Here is a 21,760-nt window from a genome sequence, read left to right on the forward strand (position 1 = left end):
TTTTAAAGCATGAGATAAAGCTAATGCTTTTGTTTTCACATTATGTTTTCAGGAAGTTTGCTGACAACACAAAACTTGGAGGAGTGGCTGAGAGAACTGGGCCTGTTTAGCCCAGAAAAGAGAAGACTGAGGGGAGACCTCATGAATATATATTAATATCTGAGAGGAGGGTGTCGAGAGGATGGAGCCAGTCTCTTTTCAGTTGTGCCCAGCAAGACGACGAGAAGCAATGGGCACAAACTGAAGCACAGGAAATTCCAGCTGAATATGGGGGGCACTTCTTTACTGGGAGGGTGAGAGAGCACTGGGACAGGTTGCCCAGAGAGGTTGTGCAGTCTCCTTCTCTGGAGATATTCAAAACCCGCCTGGATGCCATCCTGCGCAATGTGCTCTAGGTGATCCTGCTCAGCACTGGGGATGGACTGGAGGTCCCTTCAGAGGTCCCTTCCCACCTTGGCCATTCTGTGATTATGTAGAATCCAGAATAGAACCCCAGAATAGAATCATCGAATGGCTGGGGTTGGAAGGGACCTTAAAGATCACCTAACTCCAACCCCCTGCCACGGGCAGGGATGCCACCCACTGGATCAGGTTGGCCATGGCCCCATCCAACCTGGCCTCAAACACCTCTAGGGATGGGGCATCCACAGCTGCTCTTGGCAACCTGTGCCAGTGCCTCACTACCCTTACAGTGGAGAACTTCCTCCTAACATTTAGTCTAAATCTGTCCTCTTTTAGTTTAAGACCATTCCTCCTTGTCCTATCATTATCTACCTGAGTAAAGAGTCCTTCTCCATCCTTTTTATAAGAGCCCTTTAAGTACTGAAAGGCCGCAGTGAGGTCTCCCTGAAGCCTTCTCTTCTCCAGGCTGAACATGCCCAGCTCTCTCAGCCTTTCTTCATAGGAGAGGTGCTCCAGCTCTCTAATCATCTTAGTCTGGTATTGTTCATAGCATTTAAATTCTGCTACTTTCTCTCCTCATATCCTGAAGAAAATGAATATATCCTCTCTGAACCATGAGTTCAACACACCTCCACAGCCTCTCTTTCAGATTCTGTAATTGAGTCTGTTTGACATCTCAGTGAGTTACCACAGTACATCATCCCACATTACTTAGAATAACTGACCGAGACCTAGGGTACAAGACTTAACCAAGGATTTATAGTCCCATAATCAACAAGTGGAAAAAATTAAAGCATGCACTGTTTAAAAACAAACAAAAAGGAATTCCATGTCCCTTGCCTCTCCATTTCATTATGGACTGTTCTGTGTTGCAATAACCTTGCACAATTGACTAAAACCTAATTTCATCAGTTGTCTTTTACCTCACTCACCTCCTTTGCTGTGGTCTTGATGAGAAGAAGAGTTGGTTCATGTCCCTCACTATGAGAATAGAACCTGAAGTGCAGAGCACAAAAAAAAATAAGCGCTCAACTACCATTATCAGCTGCAGTTCATTTCCACTCTAACAATACACACCACCTCCTCCTCCAACTGATGGCCTGGCAAAAAGAGATATCTGAAGCCTATGCATATTCCTTCAAATGCTTTCCACAGTCCATTGCAAATAACAGTTGAATGCAAACATTATCAAGCAGCTCTTCTCTACCTAGCTCTCTGTAGAGCTGTTCATGCCTCTGCAGAACAACTATCTGGCTACCTATCACAACAGCAGCATTTTATACTATTTTACGTTAGGCAACAGAAAGTAAGTTGTGTTCTGAGGACTGATGGCTGTAATACAAGAGCCTTCTGTTTTCACAGCAAATAATTATGATGCATGCTCTTTGCTTGCTTTTACTTTTCCTCATGGACACATAGGGCTAGGTCAGCACCCCACCTTGGTATCTCAATTTGAGATATTGTCATGATTACGAGCTCTATGATCATAGTCTTGTGTGTCAAATGCGAGCAAAACTCATGTCTATTTTACCTCACTTTAATAATAACAAACAGATTAAACGGAAACTGTAGAGGAACCTCCAGTTTCCAATTCCTTTATTTCCCTCTGGACAAGCATATTCAAACAGATCCATCAAAAACGTCTACAGAGCAGCCACCAAGTTAAACAATTCATAACCAGTAGGGAATGAACCAGTCTCAGCACAGTATATTCTCAACTGATGTATGTTTGACTTTTCCAGTTGGTTAAGGACAGTTTAAAATGTCTCTCCACATTCTGGCAAATGAAATATCCTGGTCAAATGCTGAAGCCGACGGGAATTTGTTACATTTACATTCCATCACATACTATTTTTTAGATCAAATTCTGTCGAGACGTGGCTCGTACGTCAATCCAGTGAACAGTTCATTGGTTGCTCTTTTTTGCTCTACAGTAGAGAGGTGCAGGGAAAGTTAAAATTACCTGCTCAGACTACAGCCATGTTCCAAGGTGGTGAAGAGCAAGAGGGGCTGGCAAAGTGCAAAGCGCTCTGGGATCCATGACCAGATATCTCGCATCTCTTTCACACTGACGATTTCAGACTTGAAGTTCTCAGCATGGACTGCCAAGTGCACATTCTGTCTGAGAAATACAATATAAAACATTGAGAAACAATACTTTAATAAAACCAACAGTTTCTGATTACCGGATGGCAACAAGCAAAGAGCTGAACACCTAAAGACCCTAGCAGATATGCCACTGTCCAAAGCTCCAGTCCATGGGACCAGAAGGCCATGACATAGTGAAGAATATAAACTACAACAGCTTAATACAATCCTTGAGAACTAGTGATCTGGTTTTACTGGAATACTTTGAGCAATACTTCTGCGTGGCTGTTGTTGCCTGCATCTGTATATATAAAGGACATGATGGTGAGCCAACTAGCTTGACCATGACCTTAAACAGAACAAATTACTTTTGCTATTTAACTGATCTCTACACTTAAATACTAGTACCAAAATACCTATAGCCAGGATCTGAAATAAACATGTAGTGCTTATTTTCCCTCTGAGGTGCTGCCTGTATTGTGTAATCAGGGAATTCCTAAGACTCTCAGAAATCTTACAGAAATCACTATTACCATGGCAAACAGCTTTGCAAAAGCTTCAAATATTTGGCTTGGATTAAAGTTCCACCAATTGGAAACACTTCATTACGAATGACTTCCACTTCGTTAAGAAGTGATGAAGCTCCTAGCCTCACGGTTGCAGATGGAATCTGACCACACGAAGTAAGGGAATGCCAGCAGCTCACACCAGAAATCAACCTCCCTATTCCCCCTCCAAGAGGCCTGATACAATTATGAGAACCGATTCTTAGCCTTTAAACACTTTAAGGTAATAAAAATAGTAACATCTTAACCAGCCTTCATTTCTCAGATTAAATAAGCACATAAACTCAGAGCCTGGGGATTAAACAAGTGTTACTGCATCCATGACTGATGTTAAAGTCTTTTAAAATGCAAGTGTGATGGTCAAGTACATGGTAGAAGTGACATATAAACTCACACAAGATATTAAGTTACTGAAAAGCAATTGAACTAAGTTTCAGGTAGTTTGCAAGGGTTCACTTTGTGGAAGAGTTGCAAGTATTTTCCCTTTTTTTTTTTTTTGGACAGTTCTGCACTTCTTTCCTCTCTTTGTGGAACATAAAGAGGACCTCAATATTGCATATCTGCACATATCTGGATATCTTAGCTGCTCCCAAAACCACACACACACATATATATTAATTATTTTTCTTCCCTGTAGTATCAAGAAATCAGCATTTGCACCATACTTTAAAGCAGTGCTTGCCAGGAGAAATTGGGAAATGCTTACGGAAATTTAGCATAGTTGCCTTAGTGCCAACATTTCTCATGAGGTGATGTCTTAGGTCATTTAAAAAAAATAGTGCTTCCTTTAGCAACATGAACTAAGTCACTACTTGCATACTTGCCCTGCATTGTTTAGTTAGCAAGAAACTTATATGGATGCCTACTTAAACAGCCTACCCTTCAGTGGGTTTTAAAACTTACAGCATATCACTGTGACTAGGACATTATTTATGCTTTTAAACAAGCAAACTGAGGCACAGGAGAGGTCAACTGGTCTGACACAAGAGTCTGAGCTGAGACCTGAACCCACACCTTCAGAATCATACTTTAGGTCTCAGCTCAAGACTTGAACCCACATCTTCAGAATCTTACTTTTGGTCTCAGCCCTCCTGGTCCTGTCTGGTCTGCAGCTAAAGACTGGTGGCACTATGAACAGATCTGAGAAACAAAGCCTTGGTTTTAGTTCATCAGAAATTAAGATTTTTCCCACATTCAAGGAATTAAAAAACATGCAGGGCTGTTAACTAGTTTATTGCAGTGCAATTCTGGAGGACAAAATAACGATGATAAATAGGCTAAGACTTAGTAGCAAATACACAAAGTTTGTTTAAAACTTACTAAACATCAAATAAACAACCCTTGTAATTATTCCTGTGCTTAGCCAGTACATTTTTCACACTTACATAGATCTATTTGGGCAACAAACCTAAGCGCTCGTTCCTAAAAGGCTCTCAACTGCAGTGCGCCTGCCTTTCACCTCTGCTCCTTCTCCTGGCTGCTGTGAGCTGCTGAGGTGAGGACTTTCCTGCCCAAACCCCCCTCCAGCCCTGCGTATCAGCAGTATGCATAGCAGCACATCACTTTCAGTACCCTCTGTCTCCCTACAGCTTTTCCATGTAGGTGGAATATCACCGTTATAAACAGATCCTTCTGGTTTGCTAAAAAGCACTGAACAGTCAACTGGCCATTTCAAACTACTCCAGGCTGGCTCCTGACTATCACTGCGAATCGTTTTATATTTTGTGTCAGCATTCTGTTAGTGGAACCTTCTATTAGTGGAACCTAGATTATTGCTTTACTTAAGTACTTGAAATAAAATGACTTATTTCCCAGTCAAATCACAGTTGTAGGTGCCTAGACTGGACACCCTGTCCCGTGTTGACACCAGTGCCGTTACACAGCCCACAGCTCCATCGGTCCCCCCAAAACCAAATCCTGTGCTGCTTCATTTTTTGATGCTTTTCAGAAAATTGCACCTAGAGATACAAGTAACTAGCCTGCATTTGTTCTCTCATTTTTGGCAGTATTTCTGTTAACTTTAAAATATTTGTTAACAATGCTGAAAACCATCACCTCAGTGGGTAGCTGATTTTCAAGTTGGCTAAGTAAGAAGAGGCTCCGGTCTACACCAGCTGCTGAAAATCAGGTTTAGCCTTCACCACCACCACAGGCCTTTCAGGATCATCCAGCAAAAACAAAACAAAAAAATAAAAACCCCCAAACAAATAAAAAGCCCACTGCCTGAGAGAACACTGAATTTGGCCTGGCACTGCACTGAGATGTGCATCACCAGAACTGAACAAACCATTGGGGTTTTACCCTTCATTAGTATTTTCCTCAATCCTTCACATCAGCTTATTGGGATCTGCATAGCAACTTCCTATTAATTGCTGACATTAGAAAGTAGAAAGACACGTTCAATTTTTATTATCATGAAGGAAAGTAAAGGATTAGAAATTAACAAAACTTAAGTGTTTAATAAACCAGCTTATTTGCAGCTTTAGAAGGAATGTTATTTCTGCAGCTTTATCATTAACACAAAGTCCCTCTGAGACTTCAGAGTTCCTGAAGATAAAGCCAGTGTTGACAGTGTATGGTAGCAGCTGTCGCAGCAGCCATGTCTTATGTGTTTTCCAAGATAACTTACAAATATCACATGCCAAAGTGTGAGTCACCAAATTACTTCTCCCCGCTCTACTTTGTTTTGGATCAAATCTTACTGGGTCTGCATAACCTTTAAAAGCCATCATAATTTCGGTTAGGACACGAACGTGTGGTGTAAGCGATATGCTTCTTCTCAGGCAAAAATGGCTGCTGCAGGTTTGTAAGACTGAAACATAATCCTGTGTTGAGACCGGCGTTAACAGACACCCTGCACCTACATCAGTCCCCTCAGATCCAAACTCCGTGCTTCCTGGCAGAAATCAAGGCTTTCTGCTGTTTCCAGAATCCTGTAACTAAGGTAAAATCATATATGAACTTTGAAGATTTGCTTGGCTGGAATTAAAAAACAGATGATTTTTCGGAGACAAAATCCTCAACCCGCTGTATATGATATGAAACACACTTGGACAAGTTTCCTCTTACGGTGTTCTTTCAGACATGAAAACACGAGGAAATTAATTCCAATTGGCTTTTATAAATTAGTACAAATGTTAGTGTGCATCTCTCACTAAAGTTAACCCATGGCACCTGCAACAAAGCCAAAAAAATTGTCTCAAAAGCATTAATTTAGACCCATACATCTGTGGTACTAATCACAGGGCAATCTCTATCTTTTCTCTGCTTATCAGGTGTTTACAATCCACTAGTTTTTGTTCTTTAAGAAATGCTTTTCAGGCCAAGACTTGATGAATGACTGAATTAACCACTAATGCTGTATGGCTCAGTAACTCTGACCTTCTTGACACACAAGCAAAAAGTCATCTTGCCTCTTTGAAAAAACTACCCACATAAAAGTAAATACAACGTAGTATAAATTGAGACAAGTCACTTGTAGGAGTGTGCCAAATTGGGTTCAGTCCAACATCTTTCCAATTAGTTGCGGAAAGCTTGCAAAGTAGGAAATAATTGAGCATGTCTTACGTAAACTGCAACAGCTCATACCAGGCTTGGACATGGAACAGTACCTTATAACTCTGAGGATGTTGCCTTTTTTTAAACAAAGCAAACAAAACACCCACACGATTTTTCTTCCAGTGTAGAGATAACTTAAATCCCATCATTAACATCAAGCTTTTCCATCCTGAAAACCACAGACTTGTATTGCTGTACAATAAAATGCTGTGTTGACCAGCTGTGCCCATTCCCCCCATCTTAGGACTCTGCAGGTGCTTTGAACTAACTTTGCAAGAGTATATTCAGTAGATGTTACGCAGCAATCTGATGCTGTAATTGCTGCCTTGCTTCTCTTGCCCCAGCATTAGCAATAATGACAGCATTAGAAAAAAATTACCAGCCATTCAAAGACAGAAGAAGCGAGCAAAGCGCAAAGATCCGAGTGTTTGAGCCTACCTTTTTGGAGATGCCACACTGCAAACAGGAGGGGTGCAGTGGGTATGCAATTGACAGAAGAAGAACGTAAAAGGAAAGACAAAAAAAGATAGAAAAGATCAGTGATTTTCTACATCCATGACAAAGTGAATGTAAGGAGCCTGGAAAGAAACAAAGTACAGTTTGATTTGAATCACCAAGCAAAAGGAAAAAAATGACAGGTTAGGTTAAAATATTTTCTATCTTCCACCTTTTATTTTTTCCCTTTTTGCTGCCTGCTCAGAGTTATTTGATTGTAAAATAATTCATTAACTACTTGCACGGGCCAAACACATCTATCTGGACAAGAAAACTTTCATCTTATTGAGCAGTGGAGAAGAGCTCACTTCTCCAGCAACCGCATCGGTGTACACCAGGATCCAAATTGAGCCTAGTTCACAGCAGTACCCAGACAATGGAGAATGAGAAGTATGTTTGAAAAAGTAAAGATGATAAAAGTTTTTCATTAGCAGTTCTGCCTGGCGAGGTCATTACTACTGGAGTTATTTGGGTATAAATTTACTACATTTTGCTCTGAAGGCACCACTGTTCCGAGTGAGAATGCCTCTACAACATTCAGTGCAGCTGGACCTCCTGTTTAACTCTCACTCTGTTGCTGAAGAATATACTAATATATTCAGAAAGGATATTACAACTCTTCTGAACTTCAGTACATGAACGAAAGGTAATATACACAAACTGCAAGAGTTAATACTGCTTGTTGCAAGCCCTGAATGCAGTGATCAGAATTGTACCCAACGTGACCTTCCAGTGGCTGAGCGCCTTGGCACTTTTGAGACTGGCAGAACAGTCTCTTCCAAGAGAAAAGCAAGGTAAGGCACAAGCCAGTTGTAAACCAAACTGTAAATCTGAAAATAAACCCTCGGAAAAGACTGCAAAGTTCATGGAGATAACCTTCTGCATACACCGTACATGTAAGAAGTTCAGCTAATGCAGAAGTTATTTTGTAGGCTAGAATTGGGTAAGGCTATTTCAATACCATGGAACACACCCGTTTGCAACTACTGTGACTTACTCAGCAACATAACTGGCTGTAAGATATATACATGCAGAGGTCTCTCCGCTAAGCTTTTATTAAGGCTACCCATTATAACGGACCAAGATTTCATTGGCCCATTGCTCCCAGTGGGCTTTTCCTCCTCTTGTTTCTCAAAAAGAGATAATGCAATCGTCTTCTGGATTGGTATCCTCACTTTCCTTTTTCATTGTTCTTTCAAAATCATTATTTCAAATAGCACCTGTACCTGTCACAAAACTAGTCAGCTCCTACCTATGGTTACTATGCCCTTGATTTTCAGGAGGTTTGCAGTCAAACTACTCTTAAAAGTAACCTGTAAATAAGACTTACTCATTTCTTCCCTCCTATAAAATAAACTCCCTAGGTGAGGAAAACATTCCCACCTCAGACAGCGTTTGCCTACTTGCAGTAAAGAAGCACCTGAGTTCACAGCACTGGACGGCAGGAAATTCATGTTTTATACTAATAATCTCATCTTAAGAATCTTCGTATTCGTTTGGGTACTTCTCTTCCCAGTAAGTTACCAGTGTTTTTCTAGCTTTAATACAATGTCTTTTGGTTTAAAATCAGCCAGTGATAGACACTTTTGAGATGCAATATTTGCAATCAACATTTACCCGTAAAAGGTAATTATGAATTCATCACACTTCTCGGTTCAGTCCCAGCAATGCTTAATTTTTGGGCTGCTGACTTTTTCTAACCAAGTCCACACAGAAAAAGTCAGCAGAGGTATCAGCATGCACCAGCAGAGCTCTTCTCCTCCAGGCACGCAAGACGAGCGGACCGTTCATTACTTAGAAAAGCTCAGGATCTCAGGTTTGTGGAGACCACTCGGACTACCCGTGGGGAGACCCCTACCTTTTCTGTTTGACTGTGATGCCCTTCTGCTGTAAAGCCTTCTCGTTGGCCATCTGCAGCAGCTGGATCTCCTTCCGTGAGAAAAGGCGGATAGCAAAGGCTTTTTCCAGAAGCCTCTCTGGAGACACTGACTTCGCAATGTCTCTCACAAAAGCCCGAATATCCTGCTGTATGCTGTCAGACTCCATGGGCTGCCCAGCTCTGACTTTGTGGAAAAATTTCAGAATAGCCAGTGCAACACGATAGAGAACTTTGTAGCCCTCCACCAGAAACACGTCAAAGACCCGAGCAATGTATGCCATGGGCAGCTCTCCGAAGAGCCACCGCTGCCAGTCCGAGTACACCTCTAACACGTCCTCAGACACTGCCACCATCAGCTTGTGTGCTGCCTGACAGTACTTGTTAACCAGGTCCCCGAAAGTCATGCACGAGGACTCAAAGGCTAGGAACGTCTGATCAATGAGCCGCTTAGAAGGGTCATTGCAAGCAAGGATGCGGCAAACCTGTTCAAAACACTCTGCCTCATCCTTGCTGTAGTGAAGGAGCAAAGCTATCACAGAAGGCAGCGCGGGGCAAAACGATATGTCTGGGAACTGATTTGCAATGCACAAAATAATCTTCCTGACTGCCCCAATGCCTTCAGCATTCAAGCAGTACGTAGGGACGAGGCTGTCATCGACAAACTCTGGTAGTGGCAGGGAGTTACTGTTACGCTTTCCAACAATCTTCACAACAATGTCACGGTAAACATTTGCGTCCGGGGTCACTGTGCGGCACGGGATATTGCTGATTAGCTTGTGGTACACTTTGGCTCTCAGAGAATGGTTCTTGGCCCAGTAGCCTTGTCGGGCCAGCTGCTTGAGTTCCTGGAACTCCGTGCAGGTTAGGTCCTTTGCATCCTGGCTCTGGACAGTAACATCCATTTTGTCCCAATCCACAAAGCAGCTGTACTCATCCATGACTCGAGGAGAAGCATATGAGAAAAATCATGAGAACTGAGACTATTTCATCATTAAATGCCTTGCAGATTTTCCTGAAAGAAGTAAAAAAAAAAAAAAGTTTGAGCAACAGACGATCTCCCATTTTCCTTAGGAACACACATACCTACATTCAACTTGTTTCTGCACTGCCAAGACTGTTCTCTAAAGCAAGAAGTATATAAGCACTTTTTATTGTTAAGCCAAACTTCACTTCCATTCTCATTACATACTCGTCAGTAACTCATATCAAAGTTATTTATCAATGGCCAGCCCACAGACTGATTCTGAGCACATCTGCACATGAAGCGAACTTCCTAACTGAAGGACCAAGCAGAGACAAAGACCTTAAAATTAACTTCTCACTTACAGAAGAGAAACATCCCACTCAGAAATACCCAGCTTGTCCAGTTTGCAGTCTCTATTCCTAACTCTCTGGGGAGGTAAATCTTATTTATCCTAAAATTATGCAGTTTCGTGAGCAGCGTAAACTGTTCCAAGACTGTGCAGCCAGTAAAAAGACGCTGACCTCCTGCTAGACACAACCACGTGCTCCTAGTTGCTCCTTTATGCTGGTACTGGCTCTCATGTGGCCACACAGTCACAGAGACTAGTTTGTTGATGTACAGTTCTTCCTTTCCATCTGGTAAGCAAGATGTGCAGCTGTAGGGTCAACTAGGTCAATGTTAGTGCCAGAGCAAAGATGACAAGGCAGAACCACCCTTTCTGATGGCCATACGGGCTCACAGCAGCTTAAAACAGCTTCATGAAACTGAGTCTTAATCCTCTCGAGCACTGCACTGGACTTCTGGTTCTGATTTTGTATGCATTTCTATGATCAAATCGCCCTCTAGAGGGCCTGCTATCACCAACATTAGACCATTTTAAAAACACACTAGGCTCTAAGAGCAGCGAGAGCTAGAAGATCAGGTTCTAGCCTCTAGTTCCTCAAACCACACGTGAACATGATCTACCAGCTGACTCCAGCTTCAAAGCACACCTGTGTCCCAGCAGACGGCGTGACTGCAGCCACTAATGCCCATATGTGAATTAGCTTTCATTTACTGCATCTCCCCTTCTGGATGGACTAAAACACACCAGTGACAGCAGGCAACAAGTTAGTCCACTGCAGGAACATCTCTATCGATGCATCCTCAGTGCCAGGTTAAAGCCAGGGAGCACACCCCCACTGACGCTGCAGGCTCTGCAAAGGCAGATAAGCCTATAAAATGCAACAGGCCAATAAAGCTGATTTGTACAATTATGACATGATGTGCAAAGGTCAAAGCAACAAAAACAGTTATTGAAATGCTTCCAGAAAACCTTTAGTCGTTCCTGTATCAACAGGCTGGACGATGCATAGAGCTTGACATTTACTAGCACAGACCACGGCCTTTTTTATAACAGGTGCATTAAAAGGATTTGAAACTCAAGGCAGACACACCACCAAGACAGATGACTCATCCTTCCTACTTTACTACAGTAAAATACAACAAACATTTTGGTTCAAGTTCAGAGAAGTTCATAAACATACAATGAGCATTAGCTTGGACAGCCATATACCTAATTCAGATAGTGTTAAGTTATGGCTAAAAATTAACTTTTTTTTTTTTGAACCACATGGTGGAACTCCAAAATTTAATTTCTCTTTAATAAGGTTGTCAGCAACACACAGAAGCCCTTTGGATGGCTCCTTCCTTCCAAATATTTTTTCAGATTTTATAAAAACAGATTTTTTGGGCAGTCATCTGTTACACTGTAGAATGTAAGAACAATAAAGAGATGCTCACCTTTTCTTTTTGTTGTGTTCTTCCACATATGAAATTAATTCTCAGACTGTAATTGAAGTAGGCAACACGTTGTTCCCACTTCAGATCTGAAAGCAGGCTATCTTATGATGTTTAGAAACAATGCTTCCTTGTGAGCACGTCTTCGGGATGTGCAAAGGAGTAACGGTGGGATACCAGTCCACTGCAGAGTCAACGTAGCTCTGTTAAGTTAACATTTTTCTGTCTTTCTCCACCTGGAAAACACAGGGAAACTTACCTTTAACTGAAATTCTACAGTAATACCCTTGTGGAGAAAAAATAATTTCTATTTAGGAGGGAATGATGTACAGAAAGTTGAACCATACAATTCATGGTCACTTCAGTCCAGAAACTATTACAACCCTGTACTTGCTGGAGTCTCCACTATGAAACAGCTTCCCCTTCCTGCCATCACTTTTTGGGAACCACTTAGGTTTATATTAGGGAGGGTTAATTAAAACGTCTATCTTACGAGAGAACTTACAAGATACTCAGAGTTACAACTTCTCTGTCCTTTTTCCTTTAAACTTTCTTCTCTGTCCTTACTCTTCGCTTTTTTCTATCATTCACATACTTCATATCATATATTCATATGAATTCATAGCTATTTTCCATCATTCAGAGTCACAGGCATATTTAAAGGTTGCACGTCATCTTTCCCTCTGGAAGTTTCTCCAGAAACTAACTAATTTGGTGAGTGCATGTTCCTCAGCAAGCTCACTGAAGTCAGCGGCTAGGGGATGGAAATCAGACCGACAGAACTTCTGAACACACTTTGGCTGGGAGAAATCTGCAGGCTGTGCAAGTAGGTCTGGCTGCTTGTGCTTCTCAGAGCTCTAAATGCTGCAAGAAAAAAAATGACAGCTGCAAGAAAAAAAATGACAGCAAAGCAAACAGGCATTGTCGAGGCTGCTAAAGCATGACCAGCTCTTAACTGCTTGCAAAACCAACAGAATTAGTGTGCTTCAGTGTAATGGTGCATAGCTCCTGACACTGTGCCAAAAGCTACTGCAAGCCAGCAGGCCTCAAACTGGGAGTATTGAAGAGCCCAAGAAGAGCCTAAGAAATTTCAGAAAAATTCTAGCCAGCCTTTGTCGTCTCCTCCTCCCACTCCTTCCGAATTTTCCTCCATTCGTCCCTCTGTACAAGTTTTCTTTTCTGGCAACCACATAAAGAGCAAAGTTTAACTCTGATTTGATGGTAAAAGCAGACAAAAGCTGCCCCATTTTCAGTAGCAAAGAGCAAGCTGGTCAGGGGCTGTGTCCCACCCGCTTCTCGCAGGTACTGAGACTCATTTATATCTCCTTATTACAACACAACTCTTTCCCTCTTGGTAAAGTAACTTTAGAAAAGTTAGCACCACGTTGCAGCAGTATCCTCTACCTGGCTGTCTGGATAATAGCACCTCAACTGCAGAGAACTGGAATGCTTTCAAGTACCTCTTAAGACAAAATTGTAATAGGGTTTTAAAAATTAGCAAAGCCAATTACATTACTCATGACAATGGCAAAGCTTGAAAGTTACTTATACCTCCTTTAAGGAGAAGCCCCCATTCTCCTTTCTAATTTGACCGACTTGTAAAGTAAGAATTAACACAGAACAGAGCAACACACTTCCCTTTTTTAGTAGCAACCACCACACAAGTTTGAGATTGTTGGATCTATTAGTGTATTATGGAGCTTCTCGCTCTTCGGTTAAGTGCAAAGAAAAAAGCACATTGAAAATACACCAAAAATGGCTGCAGTACAGACAGAAGATTTTCCGAGGTTAAGTTTAAAACTATGAAACAAATAATTATTATAACTCAAAACCAGGCAATGACCACTGAACTGGAACTGGCAGGATTTCAAGTCAATGACTACATTTTTAAGAAATAAGCTTGCCAGTCCAGCCACATTTTTCCATTCCATCCCTTAATTCTTCCCATTGTTGTGTAGGCTACTTTCAGAAGATGTCTGAAAACTGCACTGAATTTTATAGAGCAATGGAGCAAATTGTGACAGTCAAAAGTCTGATACTGCCTTTGAAAAAAAATTCTATGAAAGCATCTAAAAATGCACCAGTCAGAAAATAAACAATTTGAATTATGACTTCCCTTCATCAAAGGGAATATAAGGTCACAATTTTACTAAAGCTAACATGGCTAGGGAGAACTTTAATAAGTTCCATTACGACAGCAACCTAGTAAGTTCTGCAAGATGTATTTAAATATTTCAATCACAAAACTAACCAACTCTACTTCCAGTTCATTAAAATAATCAATTTTTGCTTTCCAAAATGCAAGAATCAGCAAACTGAAATACCTGAATTACAGTTAATGTGGAGTACCAATATTTCTTCCAAATCCAGAGTACATATATCCACATTAGTGAAATATTTATATTCTAAACTTTTTTAAAATGCTGGAATTTAAAAATTCTAGCTTTGATTAAAACCCGAGATTAAACTACTTGGTACTGATTTTAATAAACAAAGGAAAGTTCCTTAAAAAATTATAATCAGGAAAACCTTGTTACCAATCCTATTTAAACAATCTTACAGTTTTGCCTTCTGAAAGTTGTACTACAGATTAACAGCTTGTTAGGATACTACACACGCATCCAGCGTAGTTCCTGTATAACATGAAACCTAAACTTTGGTAACATTTTTCATCTTACCCATGCACAGTTGTTGATTTTAATGAGGCCCACTTTTCAAACACCTCTGATACAGCTCTTTGCTATGCACTGTACAGAACAGCTAGATACTGACAACTGATATTTTGGCTCGTGTTTTCACAACGTGCTAACAGGAAGCAAGTATTTTCTTTTGCTGTACAACAAATAAAGACTACTGCTAACCTCCCAGAGCTGCAGCGTACTGTCTCCTGTTTATGCTGTAGCGATGTAGCCAGAGAAAAGGCTCAAGTCTAATTTCTTTCATAACTTCATTAAACTAACCCATGCAGAAGGCACAGATGAACCTTCTTCCTTGAGATTTCTAGCTATTAATCCTCACTTCAGTTGAAGAAAATTAAACCCCAAACCCTAAGTAGATGATTTCCCATCCTTGAACAATACTGAATCACATCTGAGATTTCTGCTTTATATACCAACGAATCTGATAGAAGAACAAAGCAACACAGCAAGAAAGTAATGCTGCCAAAGAAAAGACAACTGCAAGTTACTCTTTCTTCCCCAGTACTTCAGTGCACCCTGCAGTTTTCTCCGAGTCCAGGCTTACAGCAGCATACCTTGACATCTCTGCTACACGGATCTAGAAACAAGACTGGACACCACAGTGCCACCCTGTTACATTTACAGCTTCAATTACTTCCCATTCCACAAAGCATTTAGGAAGATATATGCAGAGCTAAAAATTAAGCACTCCATTTAGCACCGGAACAAGCCAAACACAACCAGCTCATCATGCGCAGGAAACCAGTTTGGACCATGCTGATGCATTTTGAATTGACGATCCTTTTCAGTGGAGTACACAAGAGTTCGATGGATTGCTTTGATGAGGTTAAATGCAGTTCGATCTCTTTACGGATCGCCCCAGGCACTGTCCACAGCATAAGCTGGGCTCCTGCTTCTGGATAATGCTCTAACACTGGTTTATCAGTCACAGTAGGACCTGAGATATTTGCTCCCCATTGTTTTTCATGTTCTTTAGGGACAAAGCCTAGAAACGCATTGACACAAAACGAGTGTTCACTTCTGACTTCCCTGAGAAACTGCTGAAGACCTGGTAAGGTCTGACAGTACTGGTAAGAGCACGCTACAGGGCAAATCATTTTAAGCATCTAGATGATTTCTCTGTGGACGTCACCATTGCATATGAAGCACAGTCACTGAAGGTTTGCCTGAGAATCTTGTGCTTTCATCTGCAAATGAAAGCACAGGTAATGTTGTCTTCTTAAACAGGGACTTTTAATTATCTGTGATTAATCAATCATGTATTTTATTACAATAAAAAGTTCAGAAACATGACGATCTATGCTGGTCTGATAAATGACAGTAGCTTATATTTAAGAGAATGTGTAGGCCTTATATCTAAAAACATTTCAACAGAAAACAGCAACCCCTCATTCCCATCTCCTGTCCTGGGACAACATGAGCACTTCTGATACTCTATCACTGTTGATTCCATGAGCTGTACTTATTAAAAGATACCATAGAGGTAGAAAACCCAAACACTCCCAGAAAAACAACACAAAGGTCTGAAAAAAAATCTTGTGAAAAAAAAAAGGAACAGAAGATTAATGGTTCCACAAAGGGGGCAAAATGCTAAAGAACAGAGCATTGTAAGAGGGTACTGGATAGTAAATGTTATCAAAGACATAGATCAGGAGATTCTGGTCTGCCTATGTCATTACAGACATGATGATCAACTAAGGGGAGAATTTTCCATTAAAAAAAAAAAAAGCACTGAATTTAAGCAGCAAATCTATTTTATACAATGAATTAAGTGTTACCCATTTAAAAAGTTTACGTTGAAACCAGAAGTTTCAAAATACGAAGAGTGCCATTTAAAGTCTATCAAGGTAATAGACCAATGACCCAATTTCCAATGTTATCTTTAAAACAAAACAAAAATATTTTAATCAAAGCAGTACAAATATCAGTGTGGAAACTTACAAGAATTTAACTTTTCTATCAATTTAAATGACAGAATGTGTTTAAGTTGATTTAAGATCTCCCAGAGCAATATATGAACATGCAAAGCTTTAGTCCAGCAGCCACAGAGTGCTTAAAGGAAACCAAAGTTAGACAATGGGCAGCTGAACAAGCAACCCCGGGCTGATCGAACACACAAGTCCCTACAAGTTACCTCTTCTGCTGTGTAATCTTCCATGTCGATAACCACCCCATTAATATCTCTCCAGTTAAAATAAGAAGTCTCATATAGCAAGACACGATTTAAAATGATTATGATTTATTAGCTCTGTGAATATTCAAGGCACTTGATCCTTTATACCTGCCTAGGGACTGCATTATACACTCACACTAAAGAACTTCGAGCAACCTGGTCTAGCGGCAGGTGTCCCTGCCCGTGGCAGGGAGGCTGGAATTAGATGATCTTTAAGGTCCCTTCCAACACAAACCATTCTGTGATGCTATGATTCTTACTCTGAGTCTATAGAAATTGCTGCATGCCTTCTTTGGCTCTGTAGTAAGCAAATGGGGAGGTGCACGCCATGCACACCAGCAGCTATCAACAGAACTTGTTTATTCCAGGGTAAGTTTTGCAGCCCCATGATTTCAGCTGGCAGCTGAAAATGGAGTAGGAAAACATTATTGTATCAGACTATTTTATTGTCTTCTGCACCAAGTGATAAAGGCATAGAGGTTTCCTCTTGGAAAACAAAAACTGATTTACAGTAACATAAGCATTATGAAAATTACAAAGTTAAAGCTGTCAATAAATAAAGAATCTATTCTCTTCCAGCTCTGTAAAACTCCGTATCTTCTCCCTCTTCCCAAGACTGCCCCAAAGAAAAGCTTCAATAATCTGGTATCCCTGGTGATGGGTTACCCCTCTTCGGAAACAACAAAAGGTAGATTATCCTGCACACAAGAGAAAACTTAGACACTAACACCAAACCAGCTCCAAATACACTTTAGAATTAAAGGAGAATCTAATCTCGGGCAGAATGCCAACAATTACATTTCAGGGAACTTAAAATAAAGCGACATATTGTTCTTATTTCTGTAGTCTTCCAAAAGTTATACCCTACCAAAATCCCAAGAATAGCATGAACACTTGTCCTGGAGCAGCAAAGGTACAGAAACAGCATTTTATACTGTAAAAGCAAACACTGCACAATCCCAAGCTAGTGCTACCTTATTTCATTAAAAATCAAATGGCATTTATAACCACAGACTGGTTGCTGAGTTTTTAATCTTACTATTATTGTAGATTGGTAATCTCTAGTCTTACTAGCGGGGCAGAATTTTGGGAAGACTAGCCTTGTCAGAGGACCATTAAGATAGCTCAGGGCTCAGAGCACAGGACAGATGAGTTGCCTCGCAGTAGATGGTGTTCTTTATCCACATGCTTATTCTGAGTAATCTTAAAGGGAGTTAAAGTATCTGACGTCTGCTCTGTCAAATATCACTGCACGGATCCACGGATGCCAGTCTCTCAGTCGGAGGAGAGGGCTTACAGGCATACTGAGATGTAAAGCAGGAATCTTGTCCCCTCGGGGAATTACATTAGAAAGCAAACATTCCCTCTATACAGTGAGATATTATAACAAAAACCAACAAACAACAGAAAAACAACAACCTAACACCCCTCCTTCCCCCAGACTGAAGGGATTTTATTAATGCTTACCGCAGAACTTATCTTCGTATAGATCTTCTTCTGACTTGCTCCCTTCTGTTGATGGGATTCTAACTAATTCTGTTGTTGCTGGGTCTGTTGATGAGGAGAAAAAAATAAAATCAGACCATTTAAAAAAGAATGTGACGGGCAGCACTCACATGCATTAGGTACACCAATGACCTCTGTAACTTTTAAAAGCTACCTGCCTGCACTTCTGTATGGCTTCCAACCTTCGGATTTGCCTTTGTAGTATAGAGAACAAGGGGGCAAATACCCTCACAACAGAGGAGAGCAGCTAATTAACCATACTATTAAAGTGCTTACAGCATAAACAACTCATTTCAGTCTCTCAAACCACAAGCAGGATTACTGCTTGTGGCACCTTTGTAGTAAATATTTTTAGCCAATGTTCCCTTTGTAGTTTATTGCTGGTTCTCCTCTGCCCCAGCTCTCCCGCAGTGCTCCCCAGTGTTTTGATCTACGAAATTGCCTGTTTAACACAGAATTTGGTGTCCTTCCTGCAATCTCTGAAGAGCATCTCTCCTCATAGGGCAGAGGTAGTTTCTGCATAGGTAGGGGACTTGAGAATACTAGCTCTACAGCTTACAGTATTTATCTTTTTAGGTTTAAGATCCCCAGTTCTGAAACAAAAATAACTATATTCTGAAGATACGTAGTGCAGTGCAGGTTCAAACCAGCTTACTTGACAACGGTCAATAGACCAGGCTCTTGTCCTATTAGGTAAGAAAGTTTGAACTGATCTGATAAACATTAGTCTTCTTTTCAAATGAATTATATTCAGCCTAGCAGATTTTGAAATAACGCAGTTGTAATGACTGCAAAATCCGGTCATGAGAGCATCTTTTTATGTGAGTTATTTCTTCCTTCAGTTGTTTTCTCCTGGAAAACTCTAACAAAATAACCCAGTGCCGGTGTAGCCACACAGACGTTACACCTATTTGGTAACAGAACAGAGCTGTGTCCGTACCAAGCACGATAAAACAGTCTGTCAAACTCCTTCCCCAAGACAGTGGGAATCAACAACACCTGGTCTTTTGCAACACGTTTGAAAGCTCAGGTAGCTGTCCTTTAACTTAAGGGGTTTAAGCAAGAGGAGAACACATGAGATATGGTGAAGCCTAAGTGCACGAACAACACAGACAAGAGTGCTGACATCTGTTAGCTTAGAGAAACAGTTGATTCCGCAGCTGGACGCCTCCAGCACGTGCTCCCACCCATACACACGGAATCCAAGCAAGTCAATCATTAATATAGTGCAATTAGCTCTGGCTCTGCCTATTTTTATATCAGAAAGGTCGCGTGACTGCCCAGTCAGGTACAAGGGAACTAAATGGCTGACGACCAGCGTTACTTAGATGAGCTCTACTGCAAGCCCTCGTCCCCAAGCTACATGCTATGCAAACATATCCAAACATTCCACTTATATCTGAACATAAAGGCATCCCCAGATGAACATATCAGACTTCCAAAAGAAATTTTAGCTCTTTAATTCTCAATCACAATTCAAAGCTATAACTGGAGACCAGCAATGTTTCTTTCAGGCCATTAACACAGTTTATCTACTCCAGGTGTTACCATATACCCACCTACCTCGGAGCACGTATCCTTACAGCCTAACGCAAGCAGCTTTAACAGCCTCTCCAACCTCACGGGCAGAGCAGAATGCAATTTAAAGAGCTGGAACACCAAGGACCAAAATCTACGGTCTGTTGCCAATAATTTGCCTGTTATTAACTCTATCCAGCTTCAGCACTGAAGCAGAGGCCCTTACAACCTAAACAAATGCCAGGGCAGTATTATCAGATTGCAATAACCTTGATCTTGGAGGCAGCAAGAGACATAAGCAGCGTGGGCTGGTTTGCTTTAACGCATGCCTGCCTTGAATTTATGGATACAAAAATTTCAGTGCAGGTGTAACTTCTTTCAGTTTACTTTAACAATCCAAATGACACAGCTGATCTAGGGACAGGGGGAGGCTGTTTCAAGGTTTCAAATTAACAGAATGAAGAAGCAAAAACAACCAAGGGGAAAGAAAACAAAGGGCTGCAATAGAAGGAGAGTTAGGATGAGCAGAGGCACTTGAATGTGGAAGGTCCACAGATAGCTTGGTACAAATTTACTTGGCAACATTTAATTATTAACAGCAAGAAAGAGAAGCAGAAAGCTCTTCCCCCAGTGTTCAAACTCTAGCTGCACAAACACCTGGAATTTTTCAAATATTAATGAAAGAAAAGACATTCAGTACAAAGGTTCTCAATAGCTAGCTATCATGCAATACTATCCACAGCTATTTTACAAATTACAAAGGACAGAAGTATAATGTATTGCTTGGAAGCAAGAAAGAGCTAATATAAAACGTGGCTGGAGTCCTTAGAATCAAGTTCTCAGTGCTGCTTCTGCAAAGCAACCATCTTAAGATAGAAGCCTGTAGCAACACCACCTAACTACCAGTGATTGTGTAACGAAGGAGGTTCTAACAAGGAATTCTTTTTTCTGGTAATACCTAGATGCGATCTGTGTTGATTTTGTTCCCCGCGTGTTCCCAGACACTCTGACAATCCTACCTGGCTTGTCGTTAAGCCACAAGAGCTTTCGGATGCTCCAGCTTCCTTACAGAACCGGCCACAAACCCAGCTTTAAGGCAGCCTGTTTCTGTACAGAGCCACCCATCTCCCCCATCGCCCCGCAGGACCCCGGCCCTCCCGGTGCCTCTGACACCGCCAGGGCCGGGAGCAGCGGCAGCAGGCTGCACCCCCCGGTTACGTGCCCGTGTGCCGGCACAGGAGGGCCGGGGAGCACCCGGTTACGTTACGGAGGGGGCCTCAAACTCGGCGCTCGGTGGGAATCGTCCCGTCAGCCCCCGCACCCCTGCAGCCGTCTCCCACCTCAGGACGGGCTGTACGCACACACGCAGCTCCTCGCTGAAGAGGAGCACGAAAATAAAGCGGTAAAAAAGCTCCTTCTGTGGCAGACACCTGGGAATATTCAGGGAACAAACTCAGCAGCGAGACCTCCGGGCTCAGACCGCTCTCCAGGCGCGCACACACCGCCCCTCCGGCCGGGCCCACGCCGGTAGCACTGGGGGCACCCCCGGCACCGCTCCGGGTCCCGAGGGGCTCCGCACGGCACGGCGGGGCGCTGCCACCCCCACGAGCCGCCGCGGGGCTGGGCGCTGCGGCCCGCCCGGCCCTCAGCACGCCCAGGGCAGCGCCGGCCCCCGCCCAGACCCGCCCGCGACCCGCCGGGCTCGGGGCTGCCGCCGGGCTGGACACGGCGCCGGCAGCCCCCGCCCGCTGCCTCCCCGCCGAGCCCGGCCCCCACCCCGCCGTCCCGGCCGCCCTCACCGCCGCCGCTCCCGTCAGGCCCCGCGCAAGCGCCCCCAGCCGCTCGGCCGGAGGGACTCGGGGGGCGCCGCGCGCACGCGCGCAGGGTCGCCGCCGCGACGGGGCCGCGCGTGCGCATGCGCGCCGCCGGGCGGGCCGCGGTGTGGCACGTGCGGGGCGCGGGCCGGGCGGAGGCGAGGGGCGCGAGGCGGGAGCGCCGTGAGGGCGCCGTGAGGGAGCGCGGCCCCGAGGCTCCTTCAGGGGCGCTTCGGGACCGGCGTGGCTCCGCGCTCAGTCACGGAGCGGTTGTTTTCTTACTGAGCCTGCGATGGCTGGGGCAGAAACCAGCTCGTTG

General features: G+C 42.7%; 1 protein-coding gene across 5 annotated transcripts in view; it reads right to left on the reverse strand.

Moving 5' to 3' along the window:
* The window catches only part of LOC308178425 (TBC1 domain family member 24-like), a 29,857-nt gene extending 8,318 nt beyond the window's left edge, over nt 1–21,539 (reverse strand). Inside the window, exons 1-8 of one of the 5 annotated variants that reach the window (XM_080557029.1) lie at nt 21,427–21,539; nt 18,071–18,154; nt 16,864–17,006; nt 11,735–11,967; nt 8,968–10,000; nt 7,053–7,070; nt 2,366–2,524; nt 1,335–1,398 (exon numbers count right to left, since the gene is read on the reverse strand). In XM_080557029.1, the coding sequence (XP_080413155.1) occupies nt 1,335–1,398; nt 2,366–2,524; nt 7,053–7,070; nt 8,968–9,926 (1,200 nt within the window). In that variant the 5' untranslated portion in view covers nt 9,927–10,000; nt 11,735–11,967; nt 16,864–17,006; nt 18,071–18,154; nt 21,427–21,539. Of the gene's footprint in view, nt 1–1,334; nt 1,399–2,365; nt 2,525–7,052; nt 7,071–8,967; nt 10,001–11,734; nt 11,968–16,863; nt 17,007–18,070; nt 18,155–21,057; nt 21,347–21,426 lie in introns of those variants that run through there. The other 4 variants (XM_080557030.1, XM_080557027.1, XM_080557028.1 and 1 more) reach the window with 4 other exon arrangements.
* Between the last annotated feature and the right edge of the window lie 221 nt (nt 21,540–21,760).

This window comes from Anser brachyrhynchus (genome assembly GCF_964034855.1).
Source record: "Anser brachyrhynchus genome assembly, chromosome: 15".
NCBI lineage: Eukaryota > Metazoa > Chordata > Aves > Anseriformes > Anatidae > Anser > Anser brachyrhynchus.